We start from the raw sequence: 17,474 nt of genomic DNA, 5'->3' as shown, positions 1-17,474 counted from the left end.
TCCTTCATAGCAGTAGCCCTTAAAATCCGTACTATGATTTTTTTTTTCTTTAGTGTAGATAGTCAACCTTGATTACACAGAAATAGAAAACATGTCATATGTACAGAGAGTTTTCTGTGCGTATTCCTGTTACAACATACCTGAGCGCCACTCCATGAGAATTGTACATGTCTAAATCTATATCTATATTAACAATTACCCTGCCAGACAGACAGAACAATGTAATCATGTAATGTATTTCATGATACATGATATGATTTCATGCTAACAGAGTTTACACCAGCATATGATCAATCCTTATTCAAAAGTCTATAATTATACTATAGAATCTAAAAAGAGTTATCTAACAAAAATATCTGTTATAATTTAATATATAGGCTTAGGTTTTGATCAGGAAAGAAGCATGGTGAGTCAGAGAAGGGGAACGAGGAAGGGTCAATGAGCAGGAATTAGCATTAAAAATGTTATTTTCTTCCATCACATAAAAAAGGCTTGCTATGTTCCCAGAGGAGTCATTATTACTGAATCCTATAGGCTTCCTGCTGCAGATGTATGTCCTGAATATGTCACTGCGTCTGTAGAGCCCTGAGGCTCATGGCTTCTTTCAGCTTCAGCGGTTTGACGCTCTAATGGTGCTGTGCTACCACTTATCAGAGAGTCCTTGTTGAAATTAGACGGAGCAAATAAGTGGTGTGTAGTATCTCTTACGTCTTGCACTGATGTAAACCCTTGAAGATCTTCTGCGACTCCATTAAAGCCTTTGGTTGGCTGAATAAGTAGATCATCATTAGATAGGGACGTGTCAGCGGGGGTAGGAGTTACGGGGAAATGTGCAGGCAGTGGGCTACTGCTTACAGGATTTTTTGTGTCTGGTCTTAAGGCCTCTTTCCATACCTGTGTGTTATGGCTTGGTGGTGATGGTGTCACAATTTCCTGACCATCTGTCTCCAATGTGCTTTCTTGCTGAATGATGGGGTTTGTTGTAAGCACAAGCACCCCGTGCTCTGTTGCAGAGTCTCCATTAGGTATTGTGGCTTGAACCATGGTGTGTTCTGTCGCTACCTTTTGTGAAGGAGTTACATGGCTGACTGCATCCGGAAATGCAGAAGATGTTTTCACTGAATCAATGCCGGTCCTTGCTCCATTACTAGGAATGCTGTTATTCGGCTTATTGTCAGACACAAGAGTTGTGATGTTGCTTCTAAAAGTCGTTACCTCGGGACCAGCATTTCCATTAGCCGTTTCACCGCCAGACCTCACAGGTTTCCATATTAAACTGTAATAAATAGCTAAGACAATAGCAGCCAGGGAAACGGATAACACGTAAGCGAAAACAGTTGCCAGTCTTACCCATTTTTTATTGGTTTTGGCTGCCATTTTTGCTTTCTTGTCCCCTGTGTATGTAGCAGGCTTTCCCCTTTCTAAACCGGCATGGTAGTCTTTGTCCTTCATAATGCCCCTGTTTTTACCTCTGTGCTCCACTGTGCCGTCCTTTTTGGAAACACCGTCACCTTCTCTTGGCAGTACAAGCCGGGCAAAGTGTCGATATATATATATAAAACCCTGGGTCTGTTGTTTTAGGGCATAACTGATCCTTTCGGGTGTCAAAGAACGTCGATCCCAGAAGATTCACAATCCCGTGTATCAAAGCATACGGTGATACGGTTGAGTTGCGCGCGTATTTTTCCTCAGTCGGTATCAGACGATATAACCTATCCTTTGTCTCTGAGCACATGGATATGCTGTTGTTTTCTTGTAAATGAATCGATCCATCCTCAGCTTCACTTTTCTGCTTTTTTTTTTTTTTTAATGCCTGTACCAAGCGACGCGGCTTCCTTCGGCAGTATACACAGGGGAAAGCAGGCTAGGACGGAAATAACAGAGCTTCTTAAAAGGGCAACCGAGTGATGCTAGGATGAGGTAGCAAATGGTTGCCATGGCAATGACCATATGCCAAACCTTGCTAGGAGCAATACATTTAGCATCATTCAGAAAAAAAACAGAAAAGACAAAAGTTTGTACGAAATATGTTTTTCTTTTGTATACCTCTGTCTAATAAGTTTATCTGTTATTTATTTTTAAATCGAAGTATCACATTTTTACCACAAACGTTTTTTTTTATACCCGTTCGTAGAAATTAATTAATGTAATTAAGTAGCCTTATTTAATGAAAAAAGATTCTCGCCTGGGAGAACAATATTCCATCTGAACAGAGAATGAAACAAATATAACTAAATAATAAATCAAATACAACTACATATTCATAATAAACAAAATAAAACTGCACAGTCTACACTACCATTTAATCACCATATAGATACAATTTCTCAAGTTATATATAATTACAACAAATTAGTATGGATGAGAAATCAAAGGAGAATATAAATCATAGTCGTACCCTATAGCGATGTTAGATACTAGTGTATACATAATTCAATATAAAATTAGGGAGAGAGAATATTACATATACTAGTATTTAATAGAAAAATATTGAGTATATTACATTATAAATTAAATGTTCATTTTCACAGATGTTTTCAATGATTCAAGCGTAGTTTTCTTTGTGTTGTGGATCTATTCTTATTTAGCATCTGAATGTTGGCATACACTATAAGAAGAACGCACTTATTAAATTTACCAATAACATGAAACATAAAAATGGTATATATGTAAACATTTGAGAAATTACTAAAAATAATTGTCTTGTTAAACAGTCGTATATTTGGCCGTATATTAAGTTAATAACTAAACTAAATAGTTGTGGAAGAGAGAAACAAACAGTCTGACAAATATAAACCCCAAGGGAGTTTAACCCTTTCAATTGCACCATATTAACCAGACAACCACACCACTACTCCTACACTACTTGCACATTACTAAGCATGCTCAAACTCGCAAGTCCCATAATGACTGTTAAAAGCACCACTATCTGTACCCGATTTAACAAATTGCCCCAGCAATCACACAACTAAAAGTATAAATGTGTTTGTTGTATGTGCAAAGGTGTAGACTGTAAGTCACTCCTCTTATACCCCTGGTGTCAACTCTCTCTGTCTCTAAACATTCTCCGCTCCTTAGCAGTGTGTTGTCGCTCAAAGAACTTCCATACACAGCACATTATAGCAGTTATATAGGTTACATGGAAAGGTTGTTGCCAGTTTCCAATCCGCATTAACTGGTTTTCTTTTTTTCTTTTGATCTAATTGGTGGTGTTTTTTTGGTTTTCAGGGTGCCCTTTGTTGTGTGATTAGATGATAAGGTTACTTTCTATGTACATACTGTGTACAGAACAGCCATTTGTATTTTCTGACTACAGCTAGATTTCTTCAGGTCAATTAACTCAAGCCCAATATGATATGCATGACATCACACTTCATCATCAGGGGTCTTCGGTAAACTGGGCTTATATAAATCTTTGACTGAATAAAACAAGATTACATCAGTGCCAGAAAAGTGAATAAACTGCCATTCATATTGTGTCTTAGTACTCGATACATTATTTACGACTCAATACCAAAACCGAAAACTTCTTGTTATTAAGGCTATATATAAAAGGAACAAAGACTTGTACAAATCAAAATTGTTTCCATTTATTTTACTTTTTCAAGAATGTTTTGTGCAAAATGCATAAATACGTCAACACGCCTACACACTTCATTTTCCCTACTGACGCTTTCTTATGTAATTATGTGCATTTAAAGCCCGTAACTGACATTTTTTACGAGCTTTGCAACCTTGTTTTCACAATTGCACAGTGGCATTCAAATGTAGAAGAAAGCATGTAGGTTTAGACCAGGTCATAAATTAAAAGATGACTTGCGCTCGTCCGCATGCACCTTGGAAAATAATTTCTTGTCTTGTTGCTAGCAATAATGACATCGTATTTCTGTCTGTCTCTGCGATGAGTCAGAAGAAGTCTCTGCTGACTGTCTTAATCTATCAAGGGATTCATGCCGCCGGCAACTCAGGGAGCAAGGCCACATACATATCTTTTCCAAAGAAAATTGCTTAAGCTCAGCTGGAAACTACCACCTCTTTGTTGTTTCAGCTGATATAAAGGCAAGGGGTTGCAAGTGAAACAAGCACACAGAGAACAAAACATACAAAACTCAACTGATGTGGTAACCCTTTCAGGCATAGAATAGTTTTAATACTGTGGACGGAAATGCAATATACATTTATTAATGGGTCAGTGATAAACTACAGGAGGGGGGAAGAAAAAAAACAAGGCCTAAGAAAACAAGATAGAAATATATTGTTTCGCGATCATATGGTTATCTCCTAGAGTTCCTTTTAAGAACACGACTATCGTATAGAGTATCTGGGAACTTCCCAGGGTAGACTACCTGGTTTGGGCTAGCCAGATATGGGGGAGCTAGCCCAGGATAGCCTTTAGTAGGTGGGAAGCAGGTAGTGAGTCGGCAGGAGTGTGTGACCAAATACAGCTCCCCTGTCCAGGCAAACATCAAACTGAAGCACCCGGGGAAGCGGGGTAAAACCCTGGAGGGGATTGCGTTGTTATCGCTGCAATGGAGAAATCCTAGTAAACTAGGAGACTCTGGGTCAAATTCCCAGGTATGCATGTTAATTAAATAACCCCCCCAAAAAGATAAAAAGACACACATTTGTATTTTCTGAATACTTTCTTAGAAATTGCACAATATTGATAATATTTAAATATAACAAAATCTAAACTCTTGGATATATTAACTCCCATATCAGAATCTACCAAATACTAAATGTTTATTCTATAAATGTTTTATCCTGTGCTATCTTAGCTGAAAATAAATAGAAAACAATATGACAAATTGAAGGGATTTTTTTTTTTAATATGGTAAATGCAGAAACCAACATTTTACTAGTACTAGTAAAAACGGTACTAACAAATTCACTCTAAATCTGCAGATCAGCAGTATAAACACACTAAATAACTATAATGTGATATAATACAAAGACAAACACCACCCTAGTGTGTGTAAGGCATTAAAAAGTACTACCTAAGGCGATGACCAGTGAGAACATAAATTGCTTAAAACATTTGACATATGAAATAATTTATATAGCCTATCATGCAACCAGGGATGTATTTACCACTGGAGCTGCCCGAGCCCTGAACCATCTTTTCCGCAGCCACCATCTCCACTATGGAAGGCCGGGATATGACGTCAGACTCCAGGCACGCAGAGCTTTTGGATGCAGTCTATGGAGGCCGTTCAGCAGCAGCGCATCGGGGAACCTGATTGCACAAGAGGAGCATCTTTCACACGTTTTTGGGCAGCTACCCCGCTGAACCTTCCTATTCGGCCCAGGCCAGAATACATTATTGCATGCAACTCCTATATTGTCAACAGCCGTTGTTTCTTTTAATAGAGTTGTCGCTTCTCCATTGCCACGTCAACAACACAATCTATTGCATGTTTTCTCAGTGACACGTGTATGTAATGTTTTTTTATTTCTTTAGCACTAACAGATGTGCTTAACATTTTTTCAGTTTTATAAAGCGGGGGTACAGTAAGAAGTACAGTAGTCAGTCATACAAACAATGATCATCGTAAATATGTATGCATACATTAGGAAGGCAGTAAGATGAGTGCATCATTCTGCCACAAACCACTTCCCATACACCTCTTACTATGCCCCCCAAAAAAGGTGTACTGTTTTGGGCACCTGAAATGTTGGGAAATATAAAGTTACAATTGAAGGAGTTTTATTACATACGTTCCATGTAAGGCTAAAGTTTTACAGGGTAAATATGAATGGAAAAAGTAATGTTTTCATTACTTTCACTGAGAAACCTAAAACCTAAAGTAAAAAATATTTAATGTATTCTAAAAGCTGTTAACATACTGTATGTTCTCAAGGGGTCCTGAAATACTATATTTGTTTTTAACAATAACATACTCATTTTAGCAAATTACCAAGTTGCTAAAATTTTATTGCAGAAAACGACTGTTTCTGTATCAAATGCAGCAAAACACTAAATTCCTTAGGGAGAAATTGAATTCAAAGCAACACGCTTTAGATTAAATCCAGGTAGGAACAATACAATATTTTCATCACTCAAAAAAAGTACATTTTGCTCTTTGGTTACATTCTCTCTTCAATATTCCAAAGCAAAAGTTGGTAAAGAAGAGCAAACTTCAATACTTTAAGGTGCATAGGTTGTTAATAACAATCCACCTGAAACAGAAAATGAGAGATGTGAATATCACAAAAATTATCAGATGTTTGTTGATGAAATGTAATTTAGTATTTTTGCTTTTCACATGTTGCTGAATAGTGCAAATACAATTCTGGAACAATTAGTTGTACATCCCACATAACGTAGACATAAACAAAGGCTATCTGAACCATTCCCATGGTTTTTATTTCAATTCCATGTATGGCTATCGATTCCTACGGGCTTTGGGTTGAAGAGACCTTGTGAGATCCTTTTAGGGAGTTTTAGTACAGCCATTTTTGGCATGTGTGTATTAGATGTCGTCTCATAACCGGTAGTATTTATCACTATACTGCTGATCTACTTAGCTGACTTTGCCACCCAAACTGATTGTTTCTATGCAGATTTGCATAATTATTATTATCTTTTATTTATATAGCGCCAACAGCTTACACAGCACTTAATACAATACATATATTCAAGGGGTACGAAAAGACGAGATTTGACAGACTAAGACAAACCGATAAATTAGGTGGAGTGTCAGTAACTGGGTCCATAAAGCCAACTGTAATGACCCAGAGCGCCCAAAGATTGTGTTCAGGAGTTCAGGATGCAGAAGCGGAGCTGCAGGACCTGGTGCAGAGCAACTGCACTCACCCGTGTGTTGAGCACCTAGGGTTGTGCGGCCACGTACTAGCGCCCTGACATAGCAGCGGATGTTGTCCAGAACAAAACAAAGTGATATCCTGCAGGCACCCTGGAGCAGGCATGAGACATAGCACTAGAATCATGTGCAGAATACTGCAGGCTGGGAGTAGGGAAGCTAAGCAGAGTAACAGCTGAAACATAGCAAGCAAGGGATAGGGAGACCAGGCAAGAAACATAACCAGACAAGACATACATGACACAGGGCACAACAAAGGACAGGGAACAAGGAACACAAGGGAAGGAGTGAGGAGCCGGGATCCTCGGACGCTTCTCCTTTAAGCAAGGATAGGACACCTTAACTGGGACATGGGGAGAGGAGAGAGGAACCTAAATCCTCAGATGATTCAGGGAATAGAGGGCAAAGGCACACATGAATACAGGACCCTGCTTAGCTTACGAGATCAGGCGCATTCAGGGTGCATATGGCCGCAGGCATAACACGTCGGGGGTTCGCAGAGTGTAGTCAGCAGCGCTTGAGCCCTGCCAAGTGGGCTTACCTGCCTTGAGCCCTGCCAAGTGGGCTTTATGCTTGTTATGACGTATGCCTGTTTCTACACCTGGATCCACTAGAGACGGTTTCCTCATTTCCATTCAGGTATGCTGACTTCTGTTTCGGAGGAGAGTTCGCAAGAGGCGACTTCCTCATTCCGGGTCAGATATGCTGATTCCTGTTCTGGAGGAAGTTGATCTGCTAAGTGGTAGTGCTGGTCACCGAAGGACTCCTTTTGAAGAGATTCCAGAATTCTAAAGCTGCTGGTTCCGGGGTTGTCTTTTTCAATCAGAACTCCCATCAGAGAGTGGGCCTTCATTCTGTTGATGTTTCTGTTCGCGTCCAGGCCGCTCATTCGGAGGGGGGGGGTTGTCATGCCCCATCCAGGCTGCAGAGCTGCATATCTCTGTTTTTTCCTTTTTCGCTACAATCCGTTCCTGTATTTCCTTTTGCTCTGTTCTGTGCTTCTGATTCCTTGATTCCGGTTCTGCTCTTTGCTTCAGCTCCCGTTTCCTTTATAAGGTGCGCCCCACCCGTTTGTTCTGTTTGTCTCAGTCTGCAGTCTATAGGTATGTCCTTCTCTGTTCTGTGTATAGATTCAATATTCAGTTTCAGCTTTAGTTAGTCAGTAGGCAGGGTTTAGCGTTAGGACCCACCGAATATTATAGTACTTTGGCGTAGTGGTGGGCTAAGCATACTATGGCCATATGATGTGACGGAGTCACCAATTATTTTATAGTCCTAGCTAGTTCCTGTATTCATTGGTAAGGGACTGCACAAACCTAGGTGCTCAACACCCGGGTGAGTGCAGTCGCCCTGCACAAGGTCCTGTGGCTCCGCTTCTGCATCCTGAACTCCTAAACACAATCTTTGGGCGCTCAGGGTCATTACAGTCGCCTGTATAGACCCAGTTACTGACATGGAGAGAGCTCTGCTCGCAAGCTTACAATCTTGAGGGAATGGGATGACAAACATAAGGCACAGAGAAAGGGTGAGAGGTAGTGTGGTGGTCGTATCAATGACAAGGAAGTTCTAGCAGCTCTCTGAAGAAGTGGGTTTTGAGATGTTTCTTGAATGTTGGGAGGGTGAATGCTGAAGGTTCATTGGGAGTAGATTCCAGAGATATGGGGCAGCCCGAGTGATATCTTGTAGACAGGAAAAGGTGATAAGTGAGGAGGAGAGCCTTAACCCATGGGAAGAACGTAGGGATCGAATAGGAGAGTATTTGCTTATGAGGGCAGAAATGTAGGGAGGAGCAGTATTATGAAGGGCCTTATATGTTACCAGGATTTTAAATTTAATTATAAAGGTAATTGGGAGCCAGTGGAGGGTTTCACAGAGTGGGGAAGCAGAAGAGGAGCGACGTGCAAGGAATATAAGCCTAGCAGCAGCATTTAGGACAGACTGTAGAGGAGAGAGTCGGGAAATGATAAGTGAATGAACCAGAGTTTTTGTGGATTCTCGGGTGAGGAATGGGCAGATACAAGAGATGTTTTATAGGTGCAAGCGGCAGCATCTGGCAAGGCACTGAATGTGAGGGATGACGGAAAGGAGAGATAGTCGTGTTGTTAATGGTGATAGAGAATTCAGGTAGTGGAGTGGAGATGGAAGGAGGGAAGATAATGAGTTCAGTTTAAGAAAGAGTAAGTTTCAGGTAGCGTTGTGACATCCATGAAGAAATAGGGAGGGAGAGGGGTAGATAGTGTGAGAAGAGGGGAGAGCGGGGGTAGATTGTGTGAGAAGGGGGGAAAGGGAGATAAAAAGTAAGAAAGGGGGGTAGTAAGCATATTGAAAAAAAAAATAGTTGTTTCTAAATCATGATTTTTTTTATTGAAGGGAGGGATGCTTAATAAACAATGTTGATTAATGGTTGTCCTTTATATTTGCAGAACCACACCATCAATGGCTGTGACATGTGACTTTTTCCTATCCTGAATGCTGCATTGTTGAAGATAAAGTAAGTTGAAAAAGTTGACAGATATGATTCAATATGTAATTTGTTGAAAAAAAATAGTTGTGTAAAAATCACGGGTTGGAAGAAAGGGAGGATATGAGAGTGGAGAAGTAGAGCTGTTTGGCGAGAGAGAGGGCAGAGTTGTAGGTGCGAAGCATGAATTTATAGTGAGAAAAGTCTTCGCTGGATTTGGATTTTCTAAAGTAGTGCTCAGCTGTGCGGCAGCACTTCTGAAGAAACCGTGTGGTTTTGGTATGCTGTGGTTGGCGTTTAAATTGTCGGTGGTAACATGTAGTAATTGGAGCTATGCTGTCGAGGGATGAAGCAAGTGTATTTTTTTTTGTTACAATAAGAGGCTGCTGCGTCTGGGCAGGAAAGGGTAATGGGCAATTCTGGTACAGAAATAGGAACATGATAATAACAATACAGAAAACAATAACAGATCTCTTGGTCCAGTCTGTATACCTTTTAGCAAAGCATGCAGGTTTGCTTGGGCTTCAGTTGTTGTGGGGAATATGAAGGTGGTAGTTTACAAACTAATGTGCATCATGTTATTATGGATTTTCTTACTGCTTTCATTTATATGAAAAACATCATTTTAGTACACTGATCATAATGATATAATTGGAATAATTTATCCCAAAGCCTTTGGACACACACATTTGAGATAAATGGTTATGCAGACTTTATAACTCACCTGTGGTTTGGCACATTGTTTGTCACCGCATTGTTGAGCTGAGTCTTCTCTAACCAGTAATGGCCGCTCAGGTTTTAGTTGTCCAAGGCTCACTGGTTGTCTTTCACTGTTTAGCACGGATAAATAGTCTGTTGTATCACTATCCACTTGGGCTAAATCTGGGAAGAACTCTTCCACTTGCTTGTCTTGCAATTGTTTCTCGCATTTGTCTTCAAGACCCATTCCTCCCGCTAAATCTCCAGATAATTTCTTCTCCTGTGAACAAGTGTCGTGGCAAGCACCTAAAACAGCACTTTCGAGCTTCAGAGAACCATTTTCTGTCTTTTGTTTATTTTCCAGTGATCTCTTTTGTTTTGAAGGTTCGGAATTCTCAATGGTAGGACATTTTCCTTCCATTACACGCACTTTCAAACGTTGAGGGGCTTCATGAAAATCTCGACCTTTCTAAAAAAAATAAAATAAAAACAAATAATAATAATTTAAACGTTTTTTTAAATAAAGTTGGTAAAGTCGGTCTGTTTCCAAACCTGCGTTTTGATGAACTTTTAATAAGGACATTATTTACTAAACCACATACAAAGTATTCTCTATATTATTATATTTTTCTATTATAGATACTAACCTGCATAGAAAATTCTTCTAGCACACTGGAAAATACATTTCCCTCCATGTTATCCCACCTAAAAATAAAAACAAACAAAAAACAGCTGTAAAATAAATAAACCAACGTTATCCAAGAGCTTACAAGATAACGGTATTACCATAAAGGTAAAGTCCTTCTGTATATGTCAACTATAACTCCCAATATATCCATTCTCTGCCGAGCCACTTATATTTTCCCATTCGGCTTGATGGCATCTCAACTTGTCATGTACCATATAGAATCCAAAGGTGTTCTATCCAGATCCCCAATAACACTTTACACCTCACTGATGTCTGGAAAAATATGAAATCATTACTGCGCCATTAAGTGTGCACCCTGGGGAGGGACAACATCCACAATGGTTAATATCAGCTCTTTTACAAGCCAAATAGAATCCAAGCATTTATCTCTTGGAATGACGTAAAATCGCTCCCTTTATTTGTAATTTACCGATATTCTATACTTTAAAAACAGGGACACAGAGAGCAAGGGTTCCTAAAACCCTGTAAGACCTATTTCTCCCATAAAGTCGATAAACTGACCAATTAACCCCACTCCTCCCACTGCCTCAACTTTCTTAGTATGGCTCCAGTTGCCGGATGTCTCCCACCATATGGTATCACTCTCAGTCAGTCTTTACGTATGTATAGATTAACTTTTATTTAAACAATGTTTGCACTGGGATACCGTTGTGCAGCTCATATAATACAGCCCGCTTCCTAGACTGTAAGCTCCATTGAGCAGGGCCATCCTAAACTTTTGTCTCTTTAATTCCAAATTGCTGTGATCCATTATTTTTGGCCAGTTTACTCAGCGTACAGTGCTGCAGAATCTGATTATGCTGCATAAATAAATAATACTGTTACCGCCACTACAACTAGAAATAATAATAATAGAACAACCCATAAATATGGTAGGTAGTTGATGTTCATCAACTTGGATGTAGACTGCCATAGTCAAATAAGTATACAGGCAAAAAAGTCTTAAATATCAAGCTTGGTAACTGTTTATGAGAACAATCCTTTTATATCTTTTCAGTCTCCAACTATGGTTTAGGATTTTCCATTTTTATAAAATGGAAACATGTTTTGGTGAATCTTTGATGAGCTAGACATTTTTAGATGAAGTCCAGGAGAAACGCGAGTTTTCCTGAAGGCAGAAATACATTGCACTAAACTTGTCAGTAAGGTTACAAGTAAAAATAAGCCACTGTAGTACTCTGCAGAAGTGGCATAAATATTAAAGGAGAAGATAGCATTTTGGATCTCTAAGGTCAATCAGAATTAGGAAAGGTATTTATACAAAGCTAGGCTTAAGGAAGCAAATGCAGTATTAAATGCACCAAACCACAATGGAGAAAAGGTGGGCTTTCAGACAGATTTTGCAATTGGCATAAAAGAGTCTAAGCCTAATGGAATGGAGTGAATTCCAGAGTAGGAGTAGAGCACGGGTGAAATCCTGAATACGGAATGACGGTAGAAGAAGGCAGAAGAAAGGTAATGACGGCAGAAGAAAGATGCAAGTCTTGAGAGGAACAAAGGGGGTGCTTAGGGGTCTATTTGGATAAGAGGGTAGAGATGTAGAGGGGTGAAGAGTTGTAAAAGCTCTGTAGGTCAGGGTAAGAAGTTTGAATTTGATTCTGGAGGGTTTGGGAAGCCAATGGAGAGATTGATGCAGTGGGGCTGTGAAAGGCAAGAGAAGGGGAGACCAGTTAGTAGGGAATTACAATAGGATATGACGAGGGAGTGGATCAATATTTTGCTTGTTTCTTACATGAGGAATACTACCATCACAATTATTACAAAAGTGCACTGCTGTTTACTTCAAATATCCAATTAAAAAAAAAACAGTTAAAATTAGTGGAGAAGTGAAAGGAAAACAAATTAAAAAGGGATTAAATATCTTGCGAAATCTAAAGTGAGATGAAGAAACAAGCTATCTTGATTTCAGTAAGACATTTGGTGTTGAAATAGTTGCGTGGATACAGCAATGGCTGGGTGGAAGAATAAGAAAGGTTGTAGTAAATTGTAAATATTCAGAGGAAAATCTTCTTGCTAATAAAGTACATCATGGATCAGTACTAGGACACGTTATTTTAATTATTTTTATTAGTTATATTACAAAAAGTCTTAAGGGTAAAGTATGTAGTTTATGTCTGCAAGATTGTAGATATCCCTGGTGAAATAAGTGGCTAATGATTTAAGTAAATTAGAAGAATGGTTGAGACTGTAGCAGCTGCAGTTCATTATTGACAGATGTAAAATAATACACTTGGGATATAAAAATCCAAAGGCAAGATATAGCATTAGGTGTGTTGTGCTGTCAGCTTGTAAGAGGACTAATTAATTATTTCTAAAGGACTTAAAGGTAGCAGGCGATGCAACAAAGCGCAGGAAGAGCAAGCAGTGTGCTGTGCTATACAGATAAAGGGAAGTGGTTTTGTCACTTTACAGATCTCACCTAGAGTATTGTGTACAGTTCTGGTGACCACCATCTCTAGAAAGAAATAGATATTCTAGAGAAAGTAAATTTTAAAAGTTTACTAAAAACCTAGCTATTCAGAGACGTTTACAAACTCACATACACCCACATATGATCGTGAATTCAGGGAATGTGACATTGCTCATCAGCAAGATAAACTTAATGTGTGTAAATGTTATTGTCATTATAAATTGTCCTTTTTTTCACTATTCCCATTTGTAACAGCACCATGGAATCTGCTGGTGGTATATAAAAATAAGGGTGATGTAAGGAAGCTTGACTTTAACCCGGAAGGTGGTAGATTAATGGAATAGCCTTCCAGCAGATGTGATGGGTTAATACACATCCATGGGATAGGCATATGACCCAAGGCCAAAATAAAGCAGGAAAAACAGGTAACCTGGATAGGCTAAATGGTTCTTGTCTAACATTAAAATCTATGTTTTGATGTTTGACACAGATGGACAGAAAAGTGGTAGCACTTTATGCAGTGTTTACCTTTGGTGCTGCGCTAGGTCAGGCCTAGGGTAGCGCCACCAGCCATCCCCTACAAAGCACCAGGAGATGATGTCATAATTCGGTGGTTAGTGTTTTAAGGGCACACGGCACCTTTTAATGCAGTCTATAGAGGCAGCCTCCATTGTATAAATGGGCTGGTTGGGGAGATACATCACTGACTGTATGGCACATAAATGCTTCATCTGATTAATAGTCCGCTAACTAGTTAGTCCAAGTAATAGGGCCTTTGTCAGTTCAAGTCTCACCCATCTTCTGTGCTGTCCTGTATGTATGCACTGTACCTAGGAACCTTTTCTTCCTGTAGCATGCCTATTCATGAGCACTTTATATGCGTAGATTTGACATTTTAAAAAGTGGACTTCTCAAGCACTTGCCACTATAATACTCAGAAATAGTTAAATGGTATGAAAACGCAATAAAGTATGCCCTCTAGTTGTAGAATGAGGCCACAACCACCAATATGTCCACCGTCTACCGCTTTTCATGATTCTACAAAATGATCTGTAGCATTTAGTAAAATTTTAGCCCCTTCATGCTCCCAAACTAATACTTTTAAACATTTATGTTTCTAGAGGAAGGGGTAGAAGTTGTTTGGCAGCTACTTTTACACTTTTCACCTTTTCCCTTTATCGTTATTTAAACATATTATGATTGAATATGAATTTGTGATCTGCATAGATCTCAATGATCTCTATTGTAACCAGATCAAATATTTTGTGGGGTAGGCACATCCAAGAAAGTGTCAAATGTAAATATACAATATACCATAAGGTAAGTATAGTCAGAATGCGTTAAGTTTCATAATTAAAAACAGTAACCTAGGGTTATTGGTGCCAGGATGCAGGATTTCTTTGGCACCCCACCCCCACCCCTGGCAAGTAGTACACACACTTACACACAAACTAAAACATACTAACATGCGAACTCACTCTAACACCCACAGACACTTTACAACACCATACACATTAACATACAAATTCACTCCAACGTCAAATACTTTCTGACTTTATTTTAACACTCTCTCACCAGCACCTGTATTGTCTCTACCAACCCTGCCATGTCAACCTGCAATGTTCTTCCTCACGTCCCCTTGGGGAGTGTGGGGCATGGAGTGTGCCCTTGGAAAGTGAGTGTCAGGGTGCAGTGCACTTGCCTGCCAAAATTGATGCTGGACACGTATTTCAGGAAAATTATTGGGACTGCAAATTTATATTAACACGCAGGGGTTAAATTGTAAACCTTTGTGTTTTCATCTTGTATGTGTATTGAGAATGACTCACTGTCTGGTGTACATTTAAGTGTTGCTTCCCAATCTCTATATGCAGTGTATTCACCATTGTTGAATGTGTGAGAAGATTAATATGGTTTTATGTTAATCCTTTCCTATTTCCTGTCTAAGTCAACTCCCTTTCCCTTGCTAAACTGGTTATATAAACCATGTTCAGTCCCAATAAAGTGTTCTCTGACTGGTGTGTCGTGAATGGTGGTGTGGTTCTTTAGGACACCCTGTTTTCCTATCATATCAATATCAATCATTTGCATATCATGGCTGGAGTGTCCCTTTAATAAGATAAATTAACAATATCTCTTTGCATTTTAATGTAATTTTATTACACCTAGATAGACATTTATTGGTCAGTGTCATAAACTTTTCACCAACCCTTTAAAAAACAAATGGAAATTGAGTCATAATTCTCTCCTCGAACTGAGATGAACAAAATATTGCTGGTTTGTTTTGTTCAGCCAATCCCAGGGGAACAGAGAGAGCTCACACGGCACCTGGAAAGTGTTCTATTGTTAGCCTAACAGCTCTGTGTACACCAAGAAGCACGCTGCTTATTAACAGTAAAAGGGACTGCCCCACGTTGTAAATCAGTTCACTTGTTAAGATTCTGCAACTTCTAGGCTGCAGCTTATCACTGCCTCCATTGTCTAATTTAGTGCCAGTTTTACTGATAGGAAAGCACTACTGCCTGCCACACCTTATTAAGCAACCTCTGAAGCAACGTTGTAAAGAAAAGTGGGCCAAAATTCCTCCAAACTTTTTACACATGGCTTCTCCCTTTTGACTTTATTTTTGTTGAATAAATCATGACATGGTGTAATACACTGGGTGTAACACATGGTGTAATACTTTAAGTCATATTGGTACAGAAGGAGAAAAAGGCCTGTTCTAACAAGCTTAATAAGAAAGAACGGAGGTAAAGGCTAGGGATTTAAACATACCCATGGTCAGTTTTAAAGGCACAGTCCCACTGTTCTTTTTTTTTTTTACTAAATATTGATGCTTCTAACAGAGTGTTGTTGTTATTCCTTGTGGCAAACAAAAAACTTACATGATTTTTTCGCTCTCCGGGTTTCACCATTTACTTACCTTTGTGCTCTGCCAGTGAGTCGATCTTTGCCTTTAGCTTTACTGCTTATGGTTGGTAATGTTTTTGTTACATTCTCAGTCTGTGCCGACATTTGTTTTTCAGTACCTAAAAATTTAAATTTAAATGAAAATTAATACAAAATATCTGGACATTATTTTAGATTTCATCAACTGCCCCTAATTTACAATCAGTATTTAATTTTAAATAACATTTTAGCCGTGCAGCTGAGCCACGCTACCCATTTACCAAGACCCTTAACTAAAGATTTTGGTGTCTGGGTGACTGGAGGAACTGCCCCTCTTGCACCATGGATGTTAAGGCCCTGCATCAACTACAGCATGTTGATAACTGATATTTATTACCTGAAGACGTGCTTGTCATTCATTAATTTGGTGGTTCATTTAATCTGGAGAATGTCTGCGCGTACAAGGCTGTCTCTGGGCAGGTACAGGTTATATACTCCATCCAACCTCTTGGTGCTTCATTGAGGTCTCTGTGTATTTTGTGTGTGTCAATGCAATGGGATATAAAGTTAACAAAGACTAAAAGTTATGTAGCACATTGAGTGATTCATCAGTGTGACAGTGTTGAGATTGTTAGCCTTTCCTCTGTTCAAAAAGTGGCCACCATCCAAAGTATGTGTAGACAGAAAAATGATGTAATCATATAATAAGGCCTTTTCTGTTTTACAGTGACAATATTCAATTTGAAGGTATCTGTTTATGGAAGCTATTTGTGAAAGAGTAGAGAAGGGAAACACCCTATGTACACTAAATGACCAAAAGTATGTGGACATCTGACCATCACATCTATATGAGCTTGTAGGATGCCCCATTCCAAAACCATGGACATATAACATGCTCCACTCTGCTGATGAAGGTGTGGGATTTTTTGGCCATTCAGCCAAATGAACATGCAATCAGCTTTCCAATTAATCCCAAAGATGTTAGATGAGGTTGAGCTCAGGGTTCTACACAGGCCACTCAGGTTCCTCCACACCAAACGTGTGAAACCATGTCTTTATGTTTTTTGCTTTGTGCACAGGGGCACAGTCATGCTGGAACAGGAAAAGCCCTTCCCTAAACTGGTGCCGCAAAGTTGGAAGCAAACCCAGATTCATCCATCAGACTTCCAGATAGTGAAGTGTGATTAATCACTCCAGAGAACACATTTTTATTGCTCCAGAGTCCAGTAAGTAAAGTACTTAGCGATCTGGTTATATCAGGGCACAAACTTTTGGTAGCAGCTGCCGGTTCATAAGAAATCTAGCACTTATTTTGTTTCAGTGAGTTAACAGATTTAGCTGGTTACGGTCTTTGACCCACCAGTGGCCCTGGTACGTCACTTCAGCCATTCGTAGTTGACCTAGGGTAGACATCAAGTAACAGCCTTATCATTAAGCCATCTGTATTCCACACATAAATAGGTGGTACCATCCTTTTTAGTT

General features: G+C 39.3%; 2 protein-coding genes across 2 annotated transcripts in view; both read right to left on the bottom strand.

Annotated features, from left to right (window-relative positions):
- Positions 1 to 472: 472 nt before the first annotated feature.
- Positions 473 to 1,992, bottom strand: LOC128504753 (uncharacterized). The gene has a single exon (XM_053474944.1). It carries the CDS (start codon positions 1,450 to 1,452, stop codon positions 529 to 531), a length of 924 nt encoding a protein of 307 aa, XP_053330919.1. The 5' UTR covers positions 1,453 to 1,992; the 3' UTR covers positions 473 to 528.
- Positions 1,993 to 6,124: 4,132 nt separating this feature from the next.
- Positions 6,125 to 17,474, bottom strand: part of CCDC9B (coiled-coil domain containing 9B) — a 34,352-nt gene continuing 23,002 nt past the window's right edge. Inside the window, exons 10-13 of the mRNA XM_053475521.1 lie at positions 16,027 to 16,132; positions 10,632 to 10,689; positions 10,010 to 10,453; positions 6,125 to 6,180 (exon numbers count right to left, since the gene is read on the bottom strand). Coding sequence (XP_053331496.1) covers positions 6,166 to 6,180; positions 10,010 to 10,453; positions 10,632 to 10,689; positions 16,027 to 16,132 — 623 coding nt within the window. The 3' untranslated portion in view covers positions 6,125 to 6,165. The remainder of the gene's footprint in view (positions 6,181 to 10,009; positions 10,454 to 10,631; positions 10,690 to 16,026; positions 16,133 to 17,474) is intronic.

Source organism: Spea bombifrons, chromosome 9 (assembly GCF_027358695.1).
Source record: "Spea bombifrons isolate aSpeBom1 chromosome 9, aSpeBom1.2.pri, whole genome shotgun sequence".
NCBI lineage: Eukaryota > Metazoa > Chordata > Amphibia > Anura > Pelobatidae > Spea > Spea bombifrons.
This window is presented reverse-complemented; position numbering and strand designations above follow the sequence as displayed.

Coding starts and splice junctions, on each gene's coding strand:
- LOC128504753 (XM_053474944.1), bottom strand. CDS start 1,452: ATGAAGGACAAAGACTACCATGCCGGTTTAGAAAGGGGAAAGCCTGCT.